This window comes from Aulostomus chinensis, chromosome 1, assembly GCF_037954235.1.
Source record: "Aulostomus chinensis isolate RoL2024-O1b breed Wild chromosome 1, RoL_Achi_v1.0, whole genome shotgun sequence".
Lineage (NCBI taxonomy): Eukaryota > Metazoa > Chordata > Actinopteri > Syngnathiformes > Aulostomidae > Aulostomus > Aulostomus chinensis.
In genome coordinates, this window is record NC_141320.1 from 67,806,312 (window position 1) to 67,827,086 (window position 20,775).

The 20,775-nt window shown below is 49.8% G+C and overlaps 1 protein-coding gene across 1 annotated transcript; it reads left to right on the plus strand.

Annotated features, from left to right (window-relative positions):
- The first annotated feature begins 1,535 nt into the window (after nucleotides 1–1,535).
- On the plus strand, nucleotides 1,536–20,685 carry nhsl1a (NHS-like 1a). Its single transcript, XM_086202694.1, has 11 exons — nucleotides 1,536–1,582; nucleotides 2,716–4,061; nucleotides 11,525–11,635; nucleotides 11,728–11,873; nucleotides 12,406–12,480; nucleotides 12,755–12,986; nucleotides 14,149–14,280; nucleotides 14,373–14,668; nucleotides 14,745–17,994; nucleotides 18,211–18,298; nucleotides 19,087–20,685. The coding sequence occupies exons 2-11, from the start codon at nucleotides 3,443–3,445 to the stop codon at nucleotides 19,619–19,621; spliced, it is 5,484 nt and encodes a 1,827-aa protein (XP_086058820.1). The 5' UTR covers nucleotides 1,536–1,582; nucleotides 2,716–3,442; the 3' UTR covers nucleotides 19,622–20,685.
- Nucleotides 20,686–20,775: the final 90 nt, after the last annotated feature.

Genomic DNA, 20,775 nt, shown 5'->3' on the forward strand with positions numbered 1-20,775 from the left:
CCTGTGGCCCCCATCAAGAAGGTTGTGGGTGGAGCAGTGGTCCTCACGGTGGCCCCCAGCAAGAAGGTTGTGGGTGGAGCAGTGGTCCTCCCTGTGGCCCCCATCAAGAAGGTTGTGGGTGGAGCAGTGGTCCTCCCTGTGGCCCCCAGCAAGAAGGTTGTGGGTGGAGCAGTGGTCCTCACTGTGGCCCCCAGCAAGAAGGTTGTGGGTGGAGCAGTGGTCCTCCCTGTGGCCCCCATCAAGAAGGTTGTGGGTGGAGCAGTGGTCCTCACTGTGGCCCCCAGCAAGAAGGTTGTGGGTGGAGCAGTGGTCCTCCCTGTGGCCCCCCAGCAAGAAGGTTGTGGGTGGAGCCCCGGCTGCAGCACGGGGTCTTTCTGGGTGAGTCTCCATGTTCTCCCTGTTCCTGCTGGGTTCTCTCTGGTACTCCAGCTTCCTCCACAGTCCAAAGACATCAAGAGGGACCAGGTTAATCCAGACTCTAAATTGACCGTAGGCGTGGCTGGGAGAGCCAATGGTTGTCTGTCTCTGTGTGTTGGCCCTGCCATGGACTGGTGCTGCGTCCGAATAGCCAAGCAGGTCTGATGGCAGGTCTCAGAGCAGGTCGGAGGCTGTCCCAAACCACACCTGGCGTGAGTAGCGACCTACTTCTCAACCTAAACTCCAGCCTAAACACGCCCACATTGTAGGTCGGTTCAGGTGCATCCTATGGAGCAACCTATGGCCCACAATGCACCGCGGACTTCTTCTTCGTCCCCTAAAAACTTGTGGACCCTGAAGCCAAGTTAGCGCCACCAACAGTCTCCCATTCTGATGAACACCAACATTTATAGTGGTTGATGACTAAAGGTGCGTTCATGTGCTTAATAATAGAGAATGAGTGAAAGGTGCTCAGAGTGGAGTGCAGTACCACAGTCAGGCCAGCAGGTGGGGCTTTCGTTGGTGCTGTCTACCTAATTGCAGTATCTGTGCTCTGCCAGCAGAGGTCGTGCTTCACCACCAATCGAGGGTGTCTGAATGATGCCGCCGTGTTTAGGCTGTAGGAGGAGGACGAAGGTTGGTACTTGGCAATTCGGACGCAGCACTGGTGACCCGTCCAGGGTGAACCCCGCCTCTCACCTGAAGGCTGCTGGGATAGGCTCCACCCCCACCACCCTTAACAGGATAAGAGGGAGAACATGGAGGGATAGCAGTAGTAGATACTTCAGTTACTTGAACAAGTACATCATTTCATAAGTGTTAATTACAGTGATTGATTATTTTTCATGTTTGTTTTTATTTACAAAAGTGAAGCTGCCAGTGCACGTTTGGTGCAGCAGTGGAAGAGTTCTGGTTGTGACCCATTTACTACTCAGTAAATGGGTCAGTGTGTGTGAGAGACACTAAGGTGATTAATAAAGCTATTTCTGGCTGGACAAACAAACACCTGCTGAAGAGAATGACACTACATCTCCCATCAGCCCCCTGGTCAGTGTGATTGTGTGGGAGAGACAATGGGGGAGGATTTTGTGATTGAACTTTTCCTTGCATTCACAAACTCAGTGAGGAGCATCAGCTGGTTGAGCGATGTGGAGATGATTGACAGGTGAGAGAGGAGGAGCTTGTGATGATGATGGTGATGGTGATGGTGATGATGATGATGATGATGGTGATGATGGTGATGATGATGATGACGATGATGATGATGATGATGATGACGATGATGATGATGATGATGGTGATGATGATGATGGTGATGGTGATGATGGTGATGATGATGATGATGGTGGTGATGATGATGGTGGTGATGATGGTGATGATGATGGTGATGATGGTGATGATGATGGTGGTGATGATGGTGATGATGATGGTGGTGATGATGGTGATGATGATGATGATGATGATGATGGTGATGATGATGGTGATGATGGTGATGATGATGGTGATGATGATGATGATGGTGATGATGATGATGGTGATGGTGATGATGATGATGATGGTGATGATGATGGTGATGATGGTGATGATGATGACGATGATGATGATGATGATGACGGTGATGATGATGATGACGGTGATGATGATGATGATGGTGATGATGGTGATGATGATGATGACGATGATGATGATGGTGATGATGGTGATGATGATGGTGATGATGATGATGATGGTGATGATGATGATGGTGATGGTGATGATGATGATGATGATGATGATGATGGTGATGATGATGGTGGTGATGATGGTGATGATGATGATGATGGTGATGTGATGATGATGATGATGGTGATGATGATGGTGGTGATGATGGTGATGATGATGATGATGATGATGATGGTGATGATGATGATGATGATGATGATGATGATGATGGTGATGATGATGATGGTGATGATGATGATGATGATGATGGTGATGATGGTGATGATGATGATGATGATGACGATGATGATGATGATGATGATGATGATGATGGTGATGATGATGGTGGAGGAGAGAGGCCTTTTAGAGACAGTTTTACCTTTTCAGAACAAAAGCTGCTATCAGCTGAGCTGGAAACATCTGTTTAAACAAATGTCAAAGGTCAGTCAGAGGTCATGTGAACTGCCTCCTGATTTGTCATCAGCTCAGATTTTGAGGTGAGTGTTTGTGTCCCACCAGGCGTCTCTGTGGATGAGGATATGTCGACACTTTAAATATGTCTGATTTATTGAACTGAACTTTCTTAATTTTGCTTAGGACCTCTTCATGACCCCCGAGGGTCCCTGGACCTCACGTTGACCCCTGGGATTAAATTTATTGTAGCGGACAGAGTGAGGCTCGCAGTTCTCTCCTGTTTCCAGTGTTTGTGCTCAGCTAACCTGCTTCACATCCATGCTTGAAGGTTAGAGGTCACAGCAGGGCCGTCATCCACCGGCTGCTGTGACCCAAACGTCCTGTTGGACGCGCTGATGGAGACTCAAGCAACATGTGTTGGGGTAAACACACGCCGCGCACTTGCCATCTGCAGATCTGGATAATCCCTGTTAGTAGATTAGAGGTGGAGAGACGCAACGCTGCCACATCTCTGCTTACTCCTCACGGTGCTGGTGTCGGCGCCGCAGACGTGCCTGGGTCATCGTGGTAACAACTCAACGATTCTTCTTGTCATTGACGGACAAAAAGCTCCAGAAGACGAGCTGGAATGTTTTTGTCTTTGGGGCTTTCTTCTGAAGTTTCTGTGAACTGGACTATTAAGTGCTTTTATTGTGAAAACCTGTTTTGTTTTTAAATTTGAGATTTGTGTGTGTGTTTATGGGGGGGGGGGGCAGCTGAAGACTCCCAAGGTGTGAGGCTCTCTTGATGTTTCAGCTTTTATTGTGAAGGAGAGCCTTTTTGCAATGGCTTTTGAGATGAAAGGGTTTGTTTATTTGTGAAAAGATGAAATAGTCATTGGAGTCATCACTCATCAACCGTCAAGTGGAGGATGATTTCCTATGTGGAGTGTCTGGGAGGCGAAGGGGCGGGGCCTGGTGGGGCATCTCGCTGCTGGAATACAGATCCCGATGAGGAGCAAGACGAGCTTCTTCCACGCAAGATGGCTGCCCTGCAGCCCAAGACAGAGGGCAGCCTGCGGCGCCGCCTGCTCAGTGCCAGAATCCACCAACACCACAACGCCGTTTGGGGTATTCATGCAGGTGGCCACCCTGGGGCACCCTTAGATGACAAGAAGCCCCTCCCACGTCAGCTTCAGTATCCAGGTCCCTGGCTCCACCCCCAGCATCTCCAACCGCAGCCCCACATCCACCCTTCTCTCCCCCCACAGGCTCACGGGAAACAGAACCTTCCCGGTCTTCAGCTGCCCCGCCCCATCCTCGCCCAGCGGAGGAGAACAAGTTCGTGCCCCCCTACACCAGAACCTCGTCCAGGCTACACCCTTCCTGGCCCCTCCCCTCTGAGCAGCGCACCTGCCTTAAGGGAGCTGGATGTGCCGCCCCAGTACCGCTACCGACCCAGTAGGAGGCACCACTGCTCCTTCTTCAGACGGTGGCAAAGGCAGAGATCCAGGCAGGATGCCACACAGGCCACACCCCTTCTACAAAGAGGTACTGCTCACTGCTAAGAATTCTGGGTGTTTTGGGTGCCATGACTCTGGGTTTGGTTTGGACTCTGGTCACATTTTAATACTACTAATACTACCACTGCTTCTACTACCACTACTACTACTACTCCTTATAATAATAATAATAATAATAATAATAATAATAGTAATTATAATAATAATGATAATCTTGCCCAGATTGACCCTGGTTAGCCCTGACAAGCCCTCAGGAAGAATCACAGTTTGTCTGACAAACACCGTTGGTCCATTCAGTCCAGTTTGTCCACTTAATTGGCCCTAAATTGTCTCCTTTGTCCAGTCGTAGTTCCTTTGTAACCTCAGCTGCTCTGAGCTGGATCTTCTCATGCTAAGCTAGCTTGCTCCCATTAAGCCTGGTTTGAGGGTCATAGACTGAACAGGACCTAGATCACAAGTTTGCTGCTGGTTCTGGTGACCAGTTCTCAGCTGATTCTCTCTGAATTATCTCACTTGTGCTTAATCGTGTGTGTGTGTGTGTGTGTGTGTGTGTGTGTGTGTGTGTGTGTGCGTGTGTGGGTTGAGGGATTAGAAGAAGCTCCATATGCTACACTAACAGCTAATTCCTGTAATGAGAGATGAACAAGCTTTACCACACAGCAGCTGCTAACCGTTAGCTTTACCTGCTAGCCTCAGTTAAACCCCACCTCACTTGCCCGCTGTGCTCACAAAAGATCAAAGTCAGAGATCAAAGCCAGATCAACATCAGACTGTGAATATGCAAATATGAATGTAATCAAATGAATATGACATCAAAGAAGAACTGAGAATGCATGAGCTTCATCATCAGAGACATTCCTGTATTGATGGTGTGTCATTACCACAGCAACCGTGAGGATTAGCTCGATCTAACATCTGGTCACCAATTCCCGGTGAGTCCGATCAGCCGCCGCGGGCTTGAGCTGCAGAGATCAGTGGAGGTTTTGGGGGAAGATCACTAGCATGGGGGTGGCTGAGGAAGTGGGTCACCAGAAAACCACCAAGACTTTCAGCTTACGGTTAGCAAATCAATCCATCCATCCATCAATCCCTCCATCCATCCATCCATCCATCCATCAATCCCTCCATCCATCCATCCATCAATCCCTCCATCCCTCCATCCATCCATCCATCAATCCATCCATCCATCCCTCCATCATCCATCCATCATCCCTCCATCATCCCTCCCTCCATGTTCTCCATCTCCTCCTGTTGAGGGTGGTGGGGGTGGAGCCTATCCCAGCAGCCTTCCCCCTGGACAGGTCACCAGTCCATGGCAGGGCCAACACATAGAGACAGACAACCATTGGCTCTCCCAGCCACGCCTACGGTCAATTTAGAGTCTGGATTAACCTGGTCCCTCTTGATGTCTTTGGACTGTGGAGGAAGCTGGAGTACCAGAGAGAACCCAGCAGGAACAGGGAGAACATGGAGACTCACCCAGAAAGACCCCGTGCTGCAGCCGGGGCTCCACCCACAACCTTCTTGCTGGGGGCCACAGGGAGGACCACTGCTCCACCGGGCCGCCTACATTAGCAAATTAATAAAACAAAATTATATTTATTGATTTGATATGTTTGTGTTAGGTGAGAGACACCGGACCGCCATTCTTGACCGCCACTGCTGCTGTGGGAAAGATGCACCAATGTTGTAACTCAGCGTGGCCCACTTTTGTCTAATTATTGAAACTAATTAAAGGCAGTGAGGTGAAGACAGACAAGCTGTCAGGGTAATTAGCTGCTCCACTGGCCCCCATAGCTGGCACACTTACAGAACTGGAACTGGCCCATTTAGACCCTGGAGGTGATGAAGGTGTCATCATCATCATCATCATAAGCTCCTCTCAACACCAGCGCATCTCTCTCTCTTTTTTATTATTTTTCTTTTTTTCTATTGTCAACCCAGTAAATGCTTTACAAACCTGAAGGAGAGGACACAGATCATCTGTTAGCATCAGTGACTACAGCTAGCTTAGCCGCTGGCTAGAACGTCACTGACTAACTTGGCCACCTTAGCTATTGGCTAGCTTCACTGCCTTGACCGCTGGCTTGCTTAGCAACTGTTTTCTGCATTATCAGGAACAGAGGTGATGTTAAACAGACCAGTTCTGAATGTTCTGTGGTTGAAAGTCAGCACGTCGTGTCACCTGAGTCGCAGCGACCCCCCTCTCAACCCTCCACTCAGATTTATTACACATAGCAGATGAGGGAGTTGGGCACAGAACATGGAGGGTATGAGACGAACACACACACACACACACACACACAGAACATGGAGGGTATGAGACGAACACACACACACACACACACACACAGAACATGGAGGATATGAGACGAACACACACACACACACACACACACACACAGAACATGGAGGATATGAGACGAACACACACACACACACACACACACACACAGAACATGGAGGATATGAGACGAACACACACACACACACACACACACACACACACAGAACATGGAGGATATGAGACGAACACACACACACACACACACACACACAGAACATGGAGGATATGAGACGAACACACACACACACACACACAGAACATGGAGGATATGAGACGAACACACACACACACACACAAATACACACACAGAACATGGAGGGTATGAGACGAACACACACACACACACGCACACACAGAACATGGAGGGTATGAGACGAACACACACACACACACACACACACACAGAACATGGAGGATATGAGACAAACACACACACACAGAACATGGAGGGTATGAGACGAACACACACACACACACACACAGAACATGGAGGGTATGAGACGAACACACACACACACACACACAGAACATGGAGGGTATGAGACGAACACACACACACACACACAGAACATGGAGGGTATGAGACGAACACACACACACACACACACACACACAGAACATGGAGGGTATGAGACGAACACACACACACACACGCACACACAGAACATGGAGGGTATGAGACGAACACACACACACACACACACACACACAGAACATGGAGGGTATGAGACGAACACACACACACACACACACAGAACATGGAGGGTATGAGACGAACACACACACACACACACACAGAACATGGAGGGTATGAGACGAACACACACACACACACACAGAACATGGAGGGTATGAGACGAACACACACACACACACACACACACACAGAACATGGAGGGTATGAGACGAACACACACACACACACACACACAGAACATGGAGGATATGAGACGAACACACACACACACACACACACACACACACACAGAACATGGAGGGTATGAGACGAACACACACACACACACACACAGAACATGGAGGATGTGAGACGAACACACACACACACACACACAGAACATGGAGGGTATGAGACGAACACACACACACACACACACACAGAACATGGAGGATATGAGACGAACACACACACACACACACACACAGAACATGGAGGGTTGAGACAAACACACACACACACACACACACACACACAGAACATGGAGGGTATGAGACGAACACACACACACACACACACACAGAACATGGAGGGTATGAGACGAACACACACACACACACACACACAGAACATGGAGGGTATGAGACGAACACACACACACACACACACACAGAACATGGAGGGTATGAGACGAACACACACACACACACACACACACAGAACATGGAGGATATGAGACGAACACACACACACACACACAGAACATGGAGGGTATGAGAAGAACACACACACACACACACAAATACACACACACAGAACATGGAGGATATGAGACGAAAACACACACACACACAGAACATGGAGGATATGAGACGAACACACACACACACACACACAGAACATGGAGGATATGAGACGAACACACACACACACACACACAGAACATGAAGGATATGAGACGAACACACACACACACACACAGAACATGGAGGGTATGAGACGAACACACACACACACACACAAATACACACACACAGAACATGGAGGATATGAGACGAAAACACACACACACACAGAACATGGAGGATATGAGACGAACACACACACACACACACACACACACACAGAACATGGAGGATATGAGACGAACAGACAAACACACACACACAAACACACACACAAATACACACAGAACATGGAGGATATGAGACGAACACACACACACACACAAATACACACACACACACAGAACATGGAGGATATGAGACGAACACACAAACACACACACACAAACACACACACTGAACATGGAGGATATGAGACGAACACACACACACACAAACACACACAGAACATGGAGGATATGAGACGAACACACACACACACACAGAACATGGAGGATATGAGACGAACACACACACACACACACACACAGAACATGGAGGATATGAGACGAACACACACACACACACACACACACACACACAGAACATGGAGGATATGAGACGAACACACACACACACACACAAACACACACACTGAACATGGAGGATATGAGACGAACACACAAACACACACAGAACATGGAGGATATGAGACGAACACACACACACACACACACACAAACACACACAGAACATGGAGGATATGAGACGAACACACACACACAAACACACACACAGAACATGGAGGATATGAGACGAACACACACACACACACACACAAACACACGGATCATGGAGGATATGAGACGAACACACAAACACACACACAAACACACACACAAACACACGGATCATGGAGGATATGAGACGAACACACAAACACACACACAAACACACACACACACACAGAACATGGAGGATATGAGACGAACACACAAACACACACACAAACACACACACACAGAACATGGAGGATATGAGACGAACACACAAACACACACACACAAACACACACAGAACATGGAGGATATGAGACGAACACACAAACACACACACACAAACACACACACACAGAACATGGAGGATATGAGACGAACACACAAACACACACACACAAACACACACACAGAACATGGAGGATATGAGACGAACACACAAACACACACACACAAACACACACAGAACATGGAGGATATGAGACGAACACACACACACACACACAAACACACACACTGAACATGGAGGATATGAGACGAACACACAAACACACACAGAACATGGAGGGTATGAGACGAACAGACGAACACACACACACAAACACACACACAGAACATGGAGGATATGAGACGAACAGACGAACACACAAACACACGGATCATGGAGGATATGAGACGAACACACAAACACACACACAAACACACACACACAGAACATGGAGGATATGAGACGAACACACAAACACACACACAAACACACACACACACAGAACATGGAGGATATGAGACGAACACACAAACACACACACACAGAACATGGAGGATATGAGACGAACACACAAACACACACACACAAACACACACAGAACATGGAGGGTATGAGACGAACACACAAACACACACACAGATCATGGAGGATATGAGACGAACACACAAACACACACACAAACACACACACACACAGAACATGGAGGATATGAGACGAACACACAAACACACACACACAAACACACACAGAACATGGAGGATATGAGACGAACACACAAACACACAAACACACAGAACATGGAGGATATGAGACGAACACACAAACACACACACACAAACACACACAACAAACACACACACACAAACACACACAGAACATGGAGGATATGAGACGAACACACACAGGAAACAGTACTTTTTTGATGAAAGCGTGTGTGTGTGTTTGTTGACACAGCATTTGTGAGTAACCTTCATTACTTGCCAACACACATGAAGGGCGTGTGTGTGTGTCCGTGTCTGTGTGTGTGTGTGTGCTGCAAGCCTGCGAGTGTGTGTGTATGTGTGAATGAGATAAAGGGCGAGCGACACTGAAAGGAGAGAGAGGTGTGTAAGGAGAGCGGCGTCGCAGTGACTCCAGCTGCATTGCTGCTGCAGCCTCAGGAGTGTGAGCACGTGTGTGTGTGTGTGCGTGCGTGCGTGTGTGTGTGCTTTTCGTCATGGTGCTGATTGGAACTGCGATCAAATCCATCCTCCGATATCTCAGTAAGAACCCAGGTGAGTGCATCGGCGTCCGTACATGTTTGGATGCGGCGTGTTGAGGACGCTCGGACAGCATCACTTAGTTTGCAACAGATGACCTCATCAAACTCTGCTCTCTGATTGGCTGTGTGAGGATTAAAGTCCTCCAGTGTTTCGACAGAGCTGCAGGTGTAATCTTCAGCTGCTTACCAAGCAAGAGTACAGGTGATGTCCTCAAGGACTCCTGGGACCTCCTCAAGGACTCCTGGGACCTCCTCAAGGACCCTTGGAACCTGATTAAAGAACCTCAAAAGTATCTTTTCCCACCAGAATTCTGTTTGTGCTTTCCTGAACCTTGGGTCTTTCTACAGAACCGTCCTACACGCTCACCAGTTGTTAGTGGAACCAGTGCCTCATGGACAGAGTGTAACCCCGGTGATGCAGGTCTACTGGGCAGGTCTTGGACTAAGGTAGTGGTTCAGGGACCGTCAAAGACTCTTCAATATCAGTCTCCAGGAAGAACTTAGGCACTTCTTGAGGTCTCTTCAAAAACCCTGGTACCCAAGGACCCAGTGAGCCACTCTGAGGACCTGCCCCAGTACCACTTAAGTCTCAGTACTTATGTCACCATCCAGGATCCAGAGGGATTCCTGGAGCAACCTCTTGAGCGTCCAGGGGATAGGGGTCCAGGGGGTTAGAATCTCCTCAAGGACCCTGTAATCTCCTCAAGGCTCATGTAAGTCTGCTTAATGGCCCCTTTCAGTGACCTCACCAAGGACCCTCCCAGCCAGGAAAGGCCCTCTTCCACTTTTCAAGGACACTGCAAGGACCATTTTGATCTTTTTTCTAGACTGACTTACATCTGCTGCTCCTTCAGAATAAAAGCCCTTTGGTACTGTGTGTGTGTGTGTGTGTGTGTGTGTGTGTGTGTGTGTGTTAGTACTTGCTACATAGTGAGGACTAGAATACATATTTTACCAACAGAGTGAGGACATTTTAGCCGGTCCTCACATCTTCAAAGAGCCGTTTCAAGTTCGAGACTTGGTTTTAGGGTCAAGGTTAGAATCAGGTTCATGTTAGGGTCAGGCAGTCAGTTGAGATGGTTCGGGTTAGGGGGAGGGGCTAGGGAATGTATTACGTCAATGAGTGTCCTCACAAAGATATAAGTACAAGGATGTGTATGTGTGTGTGTGTCGGTGTGTAGGTGTGTGTGTGTGTGTGTGTGTGTGTGAGAGGTCACCTTGAGGAGTACTGGTCATCATTATATACATTCATCACATTCTTCATTCTTCCTCTCACCAGCAGGTGACAGGGACAGGAAGTGGTCTGTTCACTACACTACCCAGAAACCCCAGCAGGGTCTCCTGTTCATCCCTGGAAAACGACACCCCAGCAGCACAGCTGATCTCCAAGGTCAGAGATCACAAATTGGGGTTCTGGTATCAATTGATAATTGGTTAATTGATGACTGGCTCTGTAACATGTCTTGTGTCCTGTGTATGTAGCATGTAGCGGGCCAACTCAACATGGCCGCAGCACATCCGCAACCTCGCAACCTGGCTGCCCCAGCTCCGCCTCAAGCCCATCCCCAGGTCTCGACCAATCAGGAGGCAGCATGGCGAGACGCTGGAAGGACAAAAGCAGGAGGATGGTTAGTGGCATTAAGACAATCAGTGGTAAAGCCTGGACCTGCTAGCTTCATGGACAGTTTTCCTTCATCCTTCCACTCGGGGAGGACAGTAACTGAGTAAAAATACTTCATTTGTTTTCCACATTTTTATCTTTAGTCTGCCAAAATAAAATGGAGAATCTGGACTTCCTACTAGTATCCCAAACAAATATGACAAGTTTTAGTCTTTCACTGAAGTTACTTTTTAAAAAGTTTGTTTCGTTGTGTTGCTACTTTCCAGGACGCTTGTTGAAAATATTCAGGACATTTTCTCATATTATTGTAGGACATGAGTGACTTTGTTGGGAACAAATATGTTTAGTAACTTGGAAAAAAATTAAAAAACGAATAACAAACTGACAATAACAACCTGGGATTTTACCCAAAAGAACTCTGGCTGCATTTGGTCTGCTGCCACCTGCTGATCAAACAGAGTTACTGAGTCCTTTTATCCTTGACCGTCTTTCTGATTGATTTCTTCTTTCAATCCTTCTGTCTGCTCTCGTCCTCTCAGAAGTCCCACCTCTTGGACTTCCTGTCCCAGTCGTGCTTCTCAGTTTGTTTCAGGTTTTCAGTTCGGAGGAGGAAGGTAAACCTGGGTCTCAGACTAGACTAGAACCAGCTAAAACCAACTAGACTAGCATCCTGGACTAGATTCCACCAGTCTCTGTGGGGTGAAGTTGATTCAGGCAGGATGGGGTTAACTTGAGGGGTACCTGGAATTAAACCTGGACTCATACTGGGGTTAAACTAGTGAGACTTGACCTCCTCGCAGCTGCAGGTCAACTAGGTGTGTAGTTCGACCCCACCTGCCTTGATTTGACTCGACTCGACGTAACTGATGATCCTTTGTGTGACCTCAGTCCTCAGCCTCCTCAGATGAAGAGGAACAGTTCATCCTGAGCAACCCGCGACCTCTGACCCCGCTCGTCCTGAGCCCCGTCGGTCTCACCTCCGACTGGAACACCCTCCTTGCCTGTGAACCCGCGGGCACCATGACGATGGAGTCGACGGCCCGCCTCCCAACACCAGAGGAGAAGATGAGGCAGCAGGCAGAGGCGGTTGCAGCTGACATAGTTCCCATCAACGTGACAGGTCAGGACTCGAAAAGCCAGGACTCGATCTACGTGACAGGTCAGGACTCGAAAGGTCAGGACTCGATCTATGTGACAGGTCAGGACTCGAAAAGCCAGGACTCGATCTCCGTGACAGGTCAGGACTCGAAAGGTTAGGACTCGATCTACGTGACAGGTCAGGACTCGAAAGGTTAAGACTCGATCTACGTCACAGGTCAGGACTCGAAAGGTTAGCCCTTGATCTACGTGACTGGTCAGGACTCGATCTATGTGACAGGCCAAGACTCGATCTACGTGACAGGTCAGGACTCGAAAGGTTAGGACTCGATCTACGTGACAGGTCAGGACTCGAAAGGTTAAGACTCGATCTATGTGACAGGTCAGGACTCGAAAGGTTAGCCCTTGATCTACATGATAGGTCAGGACTCGATCTACGTGACTGGTCAGGACTCGATCTATGTGACAGGTCAGGACTCGAAAGGTCAGGACTCGATCTATGTGACAGGTCAGGACTCGAAAAGCCAGGACTCGATCTACGTGACAGGTCAGGACTCGAAAGGTTAGGACTCAATCTACGTGACAGGTCAGGACTCGAAAGGTTAAGACTCGATCTATGTGACAGGTCAGGACTCGAAAGGTTAGCCCTTGATCTACGTGATAGGTCAGGACTCGATCTACGTGACTGGTCAGGACTCGATCTATGTGACAGGTCAGGACTCAAAAGGTTAGCCCTTGATCTACTTGATAGGTCAGGACTCGATCTACGTGACTGGTCAGGACTCGAAAGGTTAAGACTCGATCTATGTGACAGGTCAGGACTCGAAAGGTTAGCCCTTGATCTACGTGATAGGTCAGGACTCGATCTACGTGACTGGTCAGGACTCGATCTATGTGACAGGTCAGGACTCAAAAGGTTAGCCCTTGATCTACTTGATAGGTCAGGACTCGATCTACGTGACTGGTCAGGACTCGATCTATGTGACAGGCCAAGACTCGATCTACGTGACAGGTCAGGACTCGGCATGAAATTACCATGAAATCCACCTTGAACTCAGGACTGAGATTTGACATGAACTCCTGATGTGGACTCGGGATGTGGGATTGGACTAGATTCTGAACTCAGACTGAGGTGGGAGACTTGGCTTGTGTTTGATTAATTGCTCTGTTTTTGTAAACTTCAGGGGAGAGTTTTGATCGCCAGGCCAGTTTCAGAAAGGTGGCGTGCAGCACTGACTTGTTGTCTTGGCGACCTCAAAACCTGAGCCGTCGCAAGACCGTCTCTGGGGTACCTGATCAAGTCATCAAGAAGCCGGGTATCAGCTGCCCCCTCTCATAGCCCCTCCCAGTAATCGGTGACGTCATCACCTCTTTCATTCTAAAGTATTTGTCCTCCTTCTCTGTCTAGCTCCGCCCCAGCGTCCTGGTCACTTTGCCATTATTCGTCACCCCGCCCCCTCCAGCCAGGAGATTGGAGGAGCTAGAAAGGATGGCCAGTTGTTGGTGAGAAGGATCCAGGCCCCGAGAGGAGAGGGGATTTCCAGCCTCATGGCATCTCTTTCCTCCCCTTCACAAGTTGACCACTCCCCCCCAGAGGGCTCCAGCTTCCCCTGCCCAGCCACTAACTCCTCCTCCCTCAACTCAGATGGCAGCTGTAATGGCGTCCCTTTCAGGATGCTTGGCTCTTCTGAGTCCTGCTGCCAGGTCAGCTCAGGAAGACTCGCTGGCACGTGTGTCCAGGTCATGACAACAACAACTAACTTCCTGTTTTCCTCTTCAGGTTTTCCCCAGTGACCTTCAGCCCCTGCTGCCTTTTGACCCCAGAGTCACACCTCCACTTCCTGGCTCCACATCTCTTCCCACCAGCCCCAGCTGTGCCCAGTACTCAGAATGGTTTTGCCCCAGTGGGTCAAGCTCCGCCCACTACCTCTCCTCCTCCTCCATTACAGACTCTGAGTCTCAGTTCAGCTATCAGACTCTGGACGACTACTGCTGCCATGACAATGGCGAGAGGTGGAGCTCCCGGCCGCTCTCTCCGAGAACACAGCACCGCCAGACTGATGCTGACTGGACATCCGACTGTGACACCCTCGTCTCCTCCGCCGACTCGTCTCTGTCTCATATGGACTCATCGTCATCAACCACCTCTCCGGCCAAAAGGAAGTCCAGCACGTCTTCGTCCACCTGCAGCTTCTCCCTTCGCAAGTCCAAACACCCGCCTCAGCCGCCACTGAGGTCAGACTCCCTCAAACGGAGGGTGGGCCGGAGCAAGTCATTGCAGGCGTCCTCTAGTCCCCGCCTGAAACGCAGCACCCCGCAGAACCCCACCCCCTCCTCCCACATGACCTTCCACGACCCCTGGGTTCCCCGCGCCAAAACCAAGCAGCACCAGACCAGCTTCACCTGTGGCACCATCACTACCTTCACACCTCTGAGCACCGAGCCGCCATCGCCTGAGCACCACCCATCAAGCTTAGGCCACACCCCCTGCCACACCCCTGGATCTCTGGAGGAGACCGGCACCGTTTCCACGGTGGAGCTTGATCGCCTACCTTCACCCTCTAGCGGCTACTCCAGCCAATCGAACACACCCACCCTCGGAACACCCATCTCCTCCCCCCTCAGCACCACCTCCCCCCACACTGCCAGCCCAGAAGCCTTTCCCCTCCCCCCGCTGTCTCCCACACTCTCCTCTCTGACCAGGAGGGGGAGGAGCTATGGTGACAGGAGACCGAAGCCACCGGTGCCAGAGAGGAAGTCGTCACTATTCTCTTCCCTCTCGTCCTCGTTCTCCTCAACCTCCTCGCTCTCCTCCTGCACCTCCTCTGACTCATCCATCATACATCCTCCTCTTCTCCCACCACAGTCGTCCTGTCATCTGCCTCCCACTCACTCCTCTCTCCCACCACCATCTCTCTCATACCAGCCCCCTCCTCCTCCTCCTCCCCCTCTCCCACCATCATCTCTCCCATACCGGCCCCCTCCTCCTCCTCCTCCTCTCCCACCTCCATCGCCCCTATCCCAGCCCCCTCCCCCTCCTCCTCTCCCACCATCATCTCTCCCATACCGGCCCCCTCCTCCTCCTCCTCTCCCACCTCCATCGCCCCTATCCCAGCCCCCTCCCCCTCCTCCTCTCCCACCATCATCTCTCCCATACCGGCCCCCTCCTCCTCCTCTCCCACCTCCATCGCCCCTATCCCAGCCCCCTCCCCCTCCTCCTTTCTCATCATCATCCCTCCCATATTGGCCCCCTTCTCCTCCTCCTTCTCCTCCTCCTTCTCCTCTCCCACCTTCATCGCTCCCATACCAGCCTCTTCCTCCTCCTCTTCTCCCTCCTCCATCTCTTCTTACTACTCATCCTTCTTTCCCAACTTCATTGCTCCCAACCCGGCCCCCTCCACCCCCCTACTCCTACGCCATCCGCAAGTCAACAACCTACGTCCCTCCTCCCATGGTCGCTTCTCCCCTGTCAGAGCTCCTCCCCCTTCCTCCTCCTCTGCCCTCTCCTCCTCTTCCTTCTGTCACAACAGCCACTGCCAAACTTCTGAAGTTTCCAAACCACCATGTTAAAGTGGCCACACCCCCCTCACCACTCATCACTGCTCAGGTTCTGCAGACCGTTAAGCTTCGCTCTGTCAAAAACCAAGAAGCCCCACCCACTAGTACCACTTTAGCCACCGCTACATCTGCTGCAGTCCAGAGACATGTTGGTCCTGCTGGAGCTAATAATGCTAATCAACCAAACAGCAAAGCTCATCTTGATAGCCTAAATCCAATGCTAGCTCAAGATGCTACCCTCAGTTGCAGTGAAGCTAACATAGCTAGTGCTAATGCTAACCCTTGTAGCAACACGGGGGTACAACAACTTGGACTTGAGTTCAATAATCATGAGGTGAATGATCAGTCATTCACACAGCATCGAAGCCTCATAGTTGCTAGCTCAGCAAGCCAGAGATGCCCCTGTCCTCAGCTAAACAATGAGACAGGGGCAGACTCAGGCGTGTCGGCTGCTCATCCTTGGGTCCAAATGCACAACAGGACTTACAAGAAACACATAAACAAAATAATGAAAGCATCATGTCTGGAACAACCTGTCACATATCAAGTGCTATTGGATGGTGAGCTAACCTCAGCACCCTCAGAGTCACAGAGACACTCAGAGGACGTTTGCAGGACAGACTCTTGGACAGAGCCATCAGAGCACAGAGATCCAGCCATTATTAAGAATCCAGATCAGAATTCCAATGAGGCACCGAAGTTCCACCCCTCAGAGAAGCCAGTTCTACCAAAGAAACCGGATCTTTGCATTCTGGGTCAGGTGTCCCTTGGGGCCAGGCAAGCTGGGTGGGGAAGCAGCAGCCTCATTACAGCACCTTCTCCTCCCTCTGTCAGCCAATCAAAGCTGCCCCCTGATCCGTCCTGCACATCAGTTTATCCAAAACCTGCTGACACCATCACACACTCACCTGCAATCTCTCCACTAAGGCCAAAGCCACCAATTTTACACAAGAAGCCAGATCTGATGTCACAGAGGACCGCTAGACTGCCGGGTTCAGGAGGGGCAAGCAGAAGCCCCCCAAGCATCGTGGGGATCCAGACCAGGGCAGCAGACCTTTGCTGCCAGACCACCAGGACTAGGCTTCCTGGGAGGACGGTGAGGTCATCCCTGGCTGAGGATGAGGAAGAAGACCAAAAAAAGAAAATGGCAAAACAAGACAAAGCAAAGAAGAAGAAAAAGAGGAAGAGGAGGGCAAGCAGACACCTGCTGATGATGTCATCTTATTCAGTGCCCTCCCCTTCTTCATCCTCTTCATCCTCATTATCCTCATCATCGTCTTCATCTTCCTCTGGTGATGAAGAAGATGTTGGGAACCATGACAGCTGCTCCCTGAGCAGGGAGTTGTCCAGTGAGAGTCTGCTGGATGAGGAGCGACTGCCGGACCTCCTGATACAGGAACCAGGGGAGGAAAAGGAGGAGGAAGTTAGTGGCGAGGGGGCCAACAGGGAGGGGGCTGAACAACCTTTGGATGGTGAGTCGGGGGTCTATGACCTGTCTAGGGTCCTTGGGTCTAGAGTCTGTAGTCTAACTGTCTGGGGGTGTGAGGTTCTTGGGGTCTAGGGCCTGTCTAGGGTCCGTGGGTCTAGAGTCTGTGGTCTAACTGTCTGGGGGTCTGAGGTTCTAGGGGTCTAGGGCCTGTTTAGGGTCTGTGGGTCCAAGCTCAACAGCTGTTGTTGGTGTGTTGCAGCCCACCTGTTTGTTAGTGTGTCAGCAGAGCAGATGTTCGCTTCAGGCCGGCCGCGAACCACCGCAGACCTGTTTGCCATCATCCACAGGTAGGAGCACTAACACAATACACGGCATTTTTTCACATGCCATTGATTCTCATGTCTCCATGACTCCTCCCCCTGCCTCTGTGGTGCAGTGCAGTATGGGAGGGCACAGCATGATATGCCTGAGAGGTGGAGTGTGGCAGCAGGTAACTGATTCTGGATCAACCAGACCAGCAAGCCTTGTTAGGTCCTTCCCTTTTCTCCCGATCATCCCTGACTTCCTGGTGTGCAGCAGTCTTTAGAACCTCCCTGTCTCACGTTGTAATCCCACTTTGTCTTTGAAGAGGCAATGATGAATTTATCCTCATGGAGCATCCGTCCATCCATCCCTTCATCCATCCCTCCATCATCCTCCATCCATGTTCCCCCTCTTCTCCTGTTCAGGGTGGTGGGGGTGAAGCCTATCCCAGCAGCCTTCCCCCTGGACAGGTCACCAGTCCATGTCAGGACCAACACATAGAGACAGACAACCATTGGCTCTCCCAGCCACGCCTACGGTCAATTTAGAGTCTAGATTAACCTGGTCCCTCTTGATGTCTTTGGACTGTGGAGGAAGCTGGAGTACCAGAGAGAACCCACGCAGGCACAGGTGCTGCCTCCTAATGGAGCAGCTTCTGCTAATGCTAAGGAAGTTAGCGTCTCCTTTGTGTGCCTTCAACTTCACATATTAACTCTTTCCTTTCCTAGATCCTGCCTTGTCTACTTGTTCCCTAGTATGCTCCCTTGCTAGTGAGGTTCCTCCACCTATCATTAGATGCCATGCTAATTTCCTCGCTGTGTTCCTCCTGCAGGTCAAAGAGGAAGATGTTTGGACGAAGGGACTCTGTAGTTCGTACCACCTCGGCACCCTCAGCTGACTTCCTGCTGCGTCCCACACCACCCTCAACCCTCAGAGGTCAAAGGTCGGGGGCATGCAATAGCTTCAAGGCTCTCCTGCTGAGGAAAGCCAGTCACTCTGATTGGTCCTATCGGATCTCAGCCGTTGAGCGCCTGCACATTGTTGCCGCACCACCTGCCACCGTCTTCCAGCCAGAACGGTGCCACCCTCAAGTCTCAGATCCTCCAGATGCCAGCACCAACATGACACCTCATGGACCACTGTCTCCCACTCAGCTCCTCTTCACCTCCACCTCTCCCCTTCTCTACCTCTCCTCTGTGCGACGTCGCTCTCTCACTCCGCCATTGTCTGCCAGTCGACGCCTTGCTGCTCGCTGCCGCTTCCTCGCCACCCCCATGACGGCCATCTTTGAAGGGGAAGGGGAGGAAGAGGTTGACGAAGAGCCAGTAGGAATGAGTGAACCGAGGCGGGTGCTGTTGGAGATCTGATCCACAGTGACAGAAGACCCTGTGGAACAAACACAGAACCATGATGATGTTGTTCCGCCTCCTCACCCTGGATGGAACTGTCCTGACAGCTGCAGCTGAGAGTTCTAAACATAGTTGTAAGTAGCTACACTAACTTGTCAGATGGGACATGCCCACAAAGGAGAACATTTAAAGAACTTCGGGAATGCTCTTTAAACTTCCTGTTTTATTTCCTTTATGGTCACATGAGAACACCATGAGGAAAACATTCTCTGTAGGGTTGTTACATCAACAAAACTCCCGAAATACAAATGGTACATTCCCAACGTGGTCTGAGAATGGCCTGCAGATGTAAAGAACATCAGCCTGTAAGGTTCTGGAGGGTGTTATTTAGTGGTCATTTAAGTAACATTCAGGAACATTGGTAGAATATATAGTGAGATTACAGGAACCTGTAAAGAACCAACCAGTATTTTTCATTTTTGGTTCCATACAGGTTCTTGTAGCACCCTCCCAGAACAACTTTAGGCAACATTATTAGAATGTTTCTCCAGGAGGATGTCGGGAACGTTTCTCTACTCCCCTTCAATATGTTCCCTAAACATCCCAGAACATCCTGAATACTCTGAAAGTCTGCCAAAGACTGTTCCCCTATAGAACTTGAACCATCATGATAAGAGAACAAACAGGCATCCCAGAACATTGTGGAAACATTTTTTGTTTCTGTTATTGACCCGATTGATTTTGATGAATTTGTAACAATAGTAATGCTGATGTTTAATATTAGAACAATAAGGATAAGGTTCTGTTGTCATGACAACTGTCATGTTGATGTGAATTCAGTGATTTTGATTTGAACTGTCTTGACAAATGTTCCAGCCCCTAATCTAATGTCAAAGCAGCAGCCGGTGGAACTGATGAAGTTGGAATGCTTGAAGAACACAAGACAGGAATACAGGAACATGAACGTATGAGACACTTTCAAATGGAAAACGGGAATAGGGGAGGTGGAGAGGGAGGAGGTTTCTGTATTTGAGTGTTTGGGGGCCAAAGAACATTTATTTAAGTGAAACAATAAAGAGTAAAGAAACATGTCTGAATCATTTTTTGTGTTCACAAGAGAACGTGTCAAATAAACTGTTAACGGTAAGTGAAGGGAGTCTGTGACAGCACAA

What these genes read in the sequence shown, in the direction of transcription:
- nhsl1a (XM_086202694.1), top strand. Translation starts at nt 3,443, where the DNA reads ATGATTTCCTATGTGGAGTGTCTGGGAGGCGAAGGGGCGGGGCCTGGT. An exon ending in TTTCAGTTCGGAGGAGGAAG is followed by an intron (nt 12,481 to 12,754) that starts GTAAACCTGGGT and finishes GTGTGACCTCAG; the next exon opens with TCCTCAGCCTCCTCAGATGA. An exon ending in AGTTCCCATCAACGTGACAG is followed by an intron (nt 12,987 to 14,148) that starts GTCAGGACTCGA and finishes TGTAAACTTCAG; the next exon opens with GGGAGAGTTTTGATCGCCAG.